The sequence below is a fragment of the Microtus ochrogaster genome, chromosome 5 (assembly GCF_000317375.1).
Source record: "Microtus ochrogaster isolate Prairie Vole_2 chromosome 5, MicOch1.0, whole genome shotgun sequence".
NCBI classification, from domain to species: domain Eukaryota; kingdom Metazoa; phylum Chordata; class Mammalia; order Rodentia; family Cricetidae; genus Microtus; species Microtus ochrogaster.
The window spans coordinates 13,838,500-13,847,976 of NC_022012.1; the positions used below are offsets into that span (position 1 = coordinate 13,838,500).

The 9,477-nt window shown below is 33.1% G+C and overlaps 1 protein-coding gene across 1 annotated transcript; it reads left to right on the top strand.

Moving 5' to 3' along the window:
* Positions 1-3,100: 3,100 nt before the first annotated feature.
* Positions 3,101-4,054, top strand: LOC106143771 (olfactory receptor 7G2-like). The gene has a single exon (XM_013346155.1). The coding sequence runs from the start codon at positions 3,116-3,118 to the stop codon at positions 4,052-4,054; it is 939 nt and encodes a 312-aa protein (XP_013201609.1). The 5' UTR covers positions 3,101-3,115.
* Positions 4,055-9,477: the final 5,423 nt, after the last annotated feature.

The following is a 9,477-nucleotide window of genomic DNA, read 5'->3' on the forward strand; positions in this document are numbered from 1 at the left end:
GCGGATCTCTGTGAGTTCGAGACCAGCCTGGTCTACAAGAGCTAGTTCCAGGACAGGCTCCAAAAACCACAGAGAAACCCTGTCTCGAAAAAAACCAAAAAAAAATAATAATTGAATTATATTATTGTGATTCTGGAGCCACCCAAAATTCAAATGTCTCCAGATAGTTTTTTTCTGAAGCTTTGAAATGCCTATCTTTCCTGTGCTGTAACTGTTATTACATGTGTGTGTATGTCTGTATACACACTTGTTTTTATTTATCTCCCCAATCTTTTGCTTTAACAAGGAGAAAAGTCATATTGTATGAGGATACTATAATTTAGCACATTTTCATAATTCTTTCAAGAAACCATATCCAAAATCAATCATTTTAGGAATGAGGAAATAACCATGAATTTGGAGTATGTTCAACCCTTGACTGACAGTCCATTGTTAATTTTTGTTACTTATTCGTACATTTATGATAAGACAGAGAAGTAGTACTATCAATTAGCAGGCTTTGAGATCTAGGAAAGAGATCTAGGAATATATGCATTTCCCCCTATCCTCTTGGGGATTTTTGGTATTGTTCATATATATATGGACCAGGGAGGCAATGCTAGGCCAGTGCTTATATAGTAAGTGATACACATGCTTAATACCTTGTTTCTTCACACACTTAACCAGTACTATCCTTGAATTGTATTTTAAATTAAATAATAAGCATATAAAATTTATTCCTTAACTATTTTCCAATAACATTTTATCTGGAATTCAACAGGATCTTTTATGTATTTTTCTATATAAATCACACATTTACAAATAAAAGAAAGGAAGTATCTTATGCATCACTTATGGAGAGCAGTCTGTGTATTAGACTATGGTTTTAATTAAAAGTTATGAAGGATACATGCATATATTAGCACTATTTTTAAAATGCCAATTTGTAACATTTAAATAAAATATATATGTTCTGCTTTTATAAGTATATATCTTTTAATTTCAATACAGTGCAGATATATTATTTAGAATAATGTTATTAAATATAATGCTGTGATAGAGTGATGTACATTAGGGGAGTGTGGGTATTTTTCCTATAAAAGGAGGAATTTGAGTGTTCTGTGACTGATGGAGCTTCCATTAATATTTGTTTGCAATTGCAAATATGGTAAAACAATAATTTTAAAAAGTGTATTTTTATTGTTTATTCTCATGTAGTAGCCAAATTTGCATTATTTATTTGCTTTTTATCATACGAATATCATCCACAGTAAAATACACTCAACCGTGCATACTCAAAAAATGCCTAAAATTCTGTTATGATATACTATTTCACATGATATGCTTCTCAGAATAACACTCAAAATTTATTGGTAGTTTTTAACTAAATTAGTATTATTTAAATCAGATTGTCACTATATAAGTTAGCATATGTATAGGCCTAATGAATATAGTAATTATTGGTCAGGCTTCTTTCATTACTTTTCTACATAACCAAGATGAGTAGTGAAGTAATGATTCAAGCTCTTGTTCAACACTGGCATTCATGAAGTTAGGAAGGTTCTCTTTCTTATAGTCTCGCCTTCCTCAATTTATCATCAATGTGGCAGTAAAGGAATCTGTTACCTGCTCTTGTTTATATCAAAGACAAATATAAATGCACACACACACACACACACACACACACACACAAATACACACTAATGATATACAATATCAAAACAATCTTACATGCCTAGCACTATTTTGAGACCGTTTGGGATTTCTTTGTTTTGTTTTTCATCATTGAAGATTCTCCATAAAGTCATTCCCAAATTTCCAGCATAAATGTATAAATAAAATTTGCACAATTCAAGACATTCAATGTGATGTTTGAGAAAAACAAGCTGTGAGCTGTGTATCACTGAAATAGGAGCACACACATTTCTCATTCCCTTGTAGTTTATGAGAAATTATAACATCAACATTTACTATATGCCTCATTAACACAATATATAACATGTATGTCTCATATTCATATCTAATTATCTAAGTCTGTGTTATCTGTACATGTCTATCAAGAAACTAAAAATTATTCAACAAAAACTCAGTATTTCATTCTTTATATTATTTTGATACTTTTCCAGTGTTACCCTAAAATATATAGTGTTTTATAATTATAAAATATATAAAAATAAATATAATATAATATATAAATACATAAATGTAAATATATAATATATATTTGAAATTAAATACTAAAATGAGAAAATATTTTGCTATCTCTGGATAATTTTGGAGTGCTATTTACTCTCTGTACAGAAATATACATGAAAAATGTTCATAGACTCAACTCAGAACATAGAAGACCAGAGATCAGACTTTTCCTTTGTAGACTGTGTTTGATGGATGATGTCATCACATTATAAGTGTATCTGATATGTGAGGGAATTCAACTGCAATTTTTATAGAAAGAAGAGATGATTCTGCAGCCATAATCTTGGGCTGTCAACTGTCATTTCGCTTGAAAGTAGAAATGATTTTGAAAGAAAGACTTCATGCTTTAGAATTCAATGCAGTCTCATCAATTGTCAGGATATTTGCAAATACATAGACGTGCAATGGACAGAGTAGATATTACAACATAAATATACAAGAGGAATAGAGAAATATTTTAGAAAGATAACTTCAGTATTTCTATAGTTTACTTTATAGCTCAGAAATGTCTTATATTCTATACAGAAATTCTAAAGCTTTAGAAGGAGAAAATTCAATAAAAGTATTTTTAAATTTTTATATGTTGTGTTAGTGTGCATTTACCACATGTGAAATAATAATTTTTGGAAACTAGAATATATCATTAGGTCATAGAGCTGGAGTCACAGAGAATTGTAAGCTTACAGTCACTGTGCTGAGGAAACTGTCTTGAGTTCTAAGCAAGACAAGGATCTGCTTTTAATCTAGGAGTCAAATCTTCAGGCTTCACTGGGAGAATTTAATTAAAGATGCATTATGTTCATAATATTGGAGATCATTAAAAGTAAGTGAAAATATTTAAATCATTCTTATATCTGTCTCATACTAATGTGCTGTTGATAATACTGCGAAAATTAATATTATTTTCATTGCACATTTTTTTTCAATATTCAGCATACACATGGAACCTGCAAACCAGACACATATTTCAGAATTCTTTCTCATGGGACTAGCTTACGTCCCTGAACTGCAGCCTCTCATCTTCAACGTGTTCCTGCTCATGTACCTCATCACCATCATGGGAAACCTACTCATTATCCTGGCTGTGAGCATAGACTCCCACCTCCACACTCCCATGTATTTCTTCCTGTGTAATCTGTCTTTCACTGATATCTGTACGAGCACAACATCAGTCCCAAAGTTGCTATTGAACATCCAAGCACATGACCAAAGCATCACTTACATAGGCTGCATCTCACAGGTGTATTCTATGTTGACGTTTTGTGGTGTAGAAAGTTGTCTCCTCACGGTGATGGCTTATGACCGCTATGTGGCCATTTGTCAACCTCTGAGATACACAATTATTATGAACCCTTTCCTGTGCATCTTGTTAGTCTTACTTTCCCTGGTCATCAGCACTATAAATGCACTGCTCCACACACTTCTGGTGTTGCAACTGTTCTTTTGTACAGAAAATGATATCCCCAACTTCTTCTGTGAACTTGGTCAAATCACAAAACTTGCCTGTTCTGATACATTTATCAATATTATCTTTATTTATCTGGCAACTATTGTATTTTCAGTTATCCCCCTCTCTGGAATTATTTTCTCTTATTTTCAAATTGTGTCCTCGATTCTGAAGATCCCTTCAGTTGGTGGAAGGCATAAAGCTTTTTCCACCTGTGGGTCTCATCTTTCAGTGGTATCTTTATTCTATGGGACTGGTTTAGGTGTGTACATGAGTTCTTCAGTTTCTAACTCTTCCAGCAGCAATGTAATAACATCTATGATGTACAGTGTGGTCCCTCAAATGCTGAATCCTTTCATCTACAGTTTGAGAAGCAAAGAAATCAAAGGGGCCTTGAGGAAGATCATCGTTGGGATCATTTATTTTCTGTAATTTTGTGAGGCACAAAGTCTCGTAGTGGTCCAATACAATGAAAATTCATAGACCTAATTTAAAGGAAAAATGTGCATCATTTGGATAAAAAAGAAAAGGTTTGAGCATGTGTAGTTGCAGATATAAACTCTATAGCCAACTTGACTTCATAGTTTTGGTCAGATGAATTGTCAACCACAAGTAGACCTGCTTTGGTTCAGATAAACTAATTACTAAGTAATTAGTAAGTCTATGAAATGTATGTTATATTACCTTTCTTCATACTTGGTTTCAGTACTTTTAAATCCCCATTATATTAGTATCTTAAAATATTATGCAATACTGGAATTTCTGTTATAAGGATGCCATTGGTCCTCAAATAAGAAAAAGCCCTCATTCAAATAGAATGAGAAAAAAATTGTCTATTACAATTACTTTGGAAAATTTTAATCTATAATAACTAATACAATCATCAATTCATATATGAGAAAACACCTTACATTTTCTCAGTCTCTAGATGTCTTAGAAGTTGAAGATATCCCATATTTACAGGATGCCAAAGGCAGTACTCTGAGCGCCCTCAAATTATACAGTTATTATATTGAAAATATAGAACCAATAATACTCAGGGAACTAGAAGTATTTGAGTGTTAGACATCAAATTGACAAGCCATTCTCTTAATACCTTAACTCATGGAAAATTTCTTACATAATACCGATATAAATGGCACTCAGAACAGAAATATTTGTTTGTAGCAAAAAAAATTATTTCATTTGACCTTTGTGGGTACAAATACAATTAAAATTCTATGTAAACTTGTATAGAACAAAGTGATTTGATTAATGTGATCAGTGTTTTTATTTTTTCCATGTCTCTACAAAAATAAAATTATAAACATTTCTAAAGTTGATATTCAGACTTGATATATTCCTGTATAATTCCTTCCCATAGTTTATTCTTCTGACTCAGAGAAAGCATAGTGAACAAATTTTCAATTTTGGTTATTTGTTATACTTCTAATATTACTGCAACTCAACTTTTTTGTAGTTTAGCAACTAATCATGTACATTTTGTTTTAGATTATTTATGTCATGTGCAGTGACAACCAAAAAGACCTAGTATTTAAAATTTGGAAAAAAATTTGGTTCCAGTATAAATACTTTTTTAAAAGAGGTCCTTTCACTTCTTTACATTTTAAGAGATAAGTAGCTGCATATTTGATATAACATTACTGTCAACTAAAGCTTAATTATTCCATGCCCTATTTGCAAGTATATATCCTGATAATCTAAAAAGAATTTTTCACTTAGCAATTGCAGTTTCTTCTAAGATATTTACATTTACTAATATTTATGAAATTTATAAAATGTGCAGAAATACTTTACCTGGATTTATTTTGTGGGATCTTTCTTGTGGTCCTACTAAGGCATGGACATAACCTGGGCACTAGAAGTGGACTGTAGCATGTTTCTCAGTTCTCATCAAGAGATAGTATGAATTGGTTGTTCCTTTCTTAGATTTGCCTTAAACCTTTGCTCTTTTAATTTATCTTTTGTATGTTTGCAAAATAATGTAATAGCAACTAAAAGATAAACTTTAAATAAACTTTTTAAAAATTGCTTAAAGTTAATAATTATAAATTGCTTCTTAAGAATACTTCTCTAAGTGATCTTTGGATGGTACCTCTTGCCACATCCTCCCATTGTAAAAACATTTTAAATCATTTAAGGTTCAAAACTGGCAAAGCAACTTTCTTCAAACAAAACTTTTCAGAATGTACTTATTGGCATCAATCTAACAGTTTAGTACACTTAAAAGCTACCATTCATAGATTAGTAATACAGTTGGTAGTGTGTTTAAACTCCCTCCAGTCTCAAGTCATATTGACACGCTTTTTCCTGACTGATAAATGCATCTTGAAGCATGTCTTATTGTGCTATAGCTACAGTCTCATCCCATTCCTATTTGTGCCAATTTTTTTCAGTAGGAATCTCTGCTGTGTAACAGCTTTAATAGGGTTAAAACATCCCAGGACATTCATTATGACACTGGGTGTTCCAAAGAGAGTGGAAAATTCCATCATCCAGAGACCAAAAAATTCTAAAGGAAAGTTCTTTAGTATTCAGAAAGCAACCAATGTGGAAGTGTTCTGGATCCTCACAACTGACCAGATGTACAGACCCCTTCTTTCCAAGTAAAGATTCCTGAGGAGACCCAGCAAAGACTAACTTTGTAGAAGAGATTCAGACAATTCAAACTGCATAGGAGACGCCGAGATCATTCCAGTTACCTAAAAGAAACACTCTGAACTGTGGAACTCCCTGCAAGTTTGCAAAAGTTTGAGGGTTCCAGATTTTGTGAGTAGTCTTCACTTCTGATATGGGTTTTTCATGATGCATCCCTATTTGAGTCAATCTTGCTCTTGTAAGTAACTCCTTACTCATAACCCTGTAACTTATTTTAGTAATTCTGTAGGTTTGCCAAGTTAGAAATCAGCAGTATTGTACTTTTGTCTGAGACCTATTCCGTATCAGCATCCAATTAGATATTAGTTCATATCTTCTTAAGAATTGTGTCCCAGAACTATTTCCATATTATCTCTAGACAACCCTTCCCTTCCTATAATTATATGATTATGAAGCTATAACTTGACTAGCTGTTTTGCAGCTTCATTGAGGGCTTCAGTCAACACCAGCCATTCATTTATGACAAATCCAGCCATCATGCTAATAGTTGTCTATGTTCTTCCTTAGAGACTTTTCTGAGATACTTTTCACTGATTCAGGCATGTAGTCACTGATCTAGGCTTTGCCTAAACTGGAGGTGAAGCATATTTGTCAAATAAATTATGGCCTGCATGAGAATAAAATAATACCATATTACCTCTTCAGTTATAACTATTTAGTAGATTGTTGATTTATATATAAGAACCAAAGATTACCCAGCTCCCAAAATAATCTTGTTAGAAATGTTTCAGAATATGGTTCTACCCAATGATATTTGGGCACACACACACACACACACACACACACACACACACACACACACACAAATCATGTATACTACATATCTGGCTAACCAACAAAAAATACAAAATGCGTGGACAAACTTGTAAAGTGTGTTTATTACAAAATGTTTTTATCTAGATTGTATAAATAAGGCAATCCAAACAAATCAGTGTTAAAATAGAAAATCTATTTGAAATGTGTGAATTTTTCAGAGGATATCAGAGTCAGTACTACCCTGGTTAGTCCATACTCAATGCACTGAAAATTAAAACTAAATATTTTAATAAAATGTATGGAGAAACTACTTTAAGGAATAATGCATGAGTGAAAAACATTGTTCCTGGGAGCTATAGTTTCTTTTTCTGTGATTGTTATTACATTTCTCCTTTCCCTATCCTCTATACAAATTCTCCCATTTACCTTTCCTTGCTCTCTGTGAGAATTATTGACTCGTTTGCATTATTATTATTATATGATATTATATATATACATATATATATATGTACCTGCATGTATACATTCAGTACTCATCATTTGATATTGAATAACCAGTTGGTGTGTTCATTCCTAGAGAAGACTGTTTGTCACACTCTCAGAATTCCTCAGTTGTGTTTAGTATTTTGTGTAAGGTTGAGGCTTCCAGGTCTCTTTCGCAACTAATTTGGCATTTTCGTTGCTGTCGTCCTTGTTTAACTCTCACTTAAATTGTCCTGTTTTCTGAGACTTTATGCGAGTAACTTCAGATATTATTACTAGAAGACACTACCTCACAGTAAACTCTGTGATCCTCTGACTATAACTTCTCCCCTCCTTTTCCACAAAGTTGCCTGAGCATTAAGTGTGAGATATTTTGTAGTTGTATGTGTTTGACCTGGCTCCACAATTCTGCATTTTGAATGGTTTGGTTTTTGTAGTAGTCTCTGTCTGTTGCACAGAGAAACTTCTTTGATCAGAGGTGCATATCACATTTATTTTGTGAATATAAGTACAAATGTTTAGATTGTTACTAAATATTGTACTGTCTTAGTAAAGTACTAGTTAAGATACTTCTCCAATATTCATGACTTCACTAATACTAAGCAGTTACCTAAATTTCCATAGCAGGCATGGTTTTCCTCTTCTTCAGTAACTCTTTATTCCAATAAGGGAGGTTGGTTGGTTACTGCCAAGCTACACATGGCACTACTATATGCTTAGTGTTGTTCTGGATGCTGGTCATTAATGTGGTTCATAGACATCATAATTAAATAATACTGTTTTAGTGGCATTTCATTTGAATTTTAATAAATAAAGCTTGCCAGAAGATCAGAAAAGTAAAGCAGCCAGCCTTACATACAAGACAGCAATAATACACACCTTTAATCCTAGTAGCCATACTACCATTCCATAGAAATTAGTAGATAGTGGTGAACACCTTTAATCCCAGTACTAGAGAGAATTATAAATGGGAGAAGACTCTCAGACACAGTCTCATTCCAGATTCCTGGAGGCAGGATCACCATTATAAAATGAGGTAGAATTAAGTGCCAGTGACTGGATCCTTTGCTTTTCTTACCTTCGGGTTGACCCAAGTTTCTATCTCTGAGCTTTTATTATTTGTGTCTCTTCTTTTATTTGTCTCCTTCCTTTGAAAACTTGCATGTTGCCATTATGTACCATGGAAACTTGTCTTCTGACAAGTGACATGCAGGTCAGTTCTGTATTGAAGACCTCTTGACCTATTTCTGAAATTCTTGGGGTCCTCACCTCCAACCTTCTACCTTTCTACTTTTGAGATCAACCAAGGGCACTAGTAATAGTCTACATGTTGGAGACTGTCTTGGATAGTCATGATCAACAACTGAAAACAGAAATTCTCACGTCTTGTGTTTAGGTTTTTGTTGGATTGTCTATGTCTCTTAGAGAGAACAACGTCAACAGAGAAGAAAAGTTCCCTAATGTATATATTGTCGACTACATTGTAAGAGGCTGTTAGTGTGAACAACCCTCCACTTGTTCACTTCTTGGCCATCCAGAAACCCGAAATAACCACAATGAAACTGTATTCATTAAATCACTGTTCTGCCAATTACTTAAGTGCATTTCCAGCTCTTACATCTAGAACGAATCTATCTCCATTATTCTATATTTTACTACAAGGCTCATGGCCTACTGGCAAGCTTTCAGCATCTGTCTCTGGCAGCATCTCCATGACTTCTCTCTGACACTACCTCCTTTTTCCCAGCATTCAGCCTACCTTTCCCCACCTAACTATTCTGTATCTTGCTATAGGCCAAGCCAGTTTCTTTATTCATTAACCAATAAAAGCAACACATAGACAGAAGGACATCCCATACCATTTCCTATTCTGACCAGAAGAAAAGTTTACTAATATATTTATTTTTTTAATTTTTATTTTTTTATTTTTTTTAATTTTATTTATTTATTAAGGATTT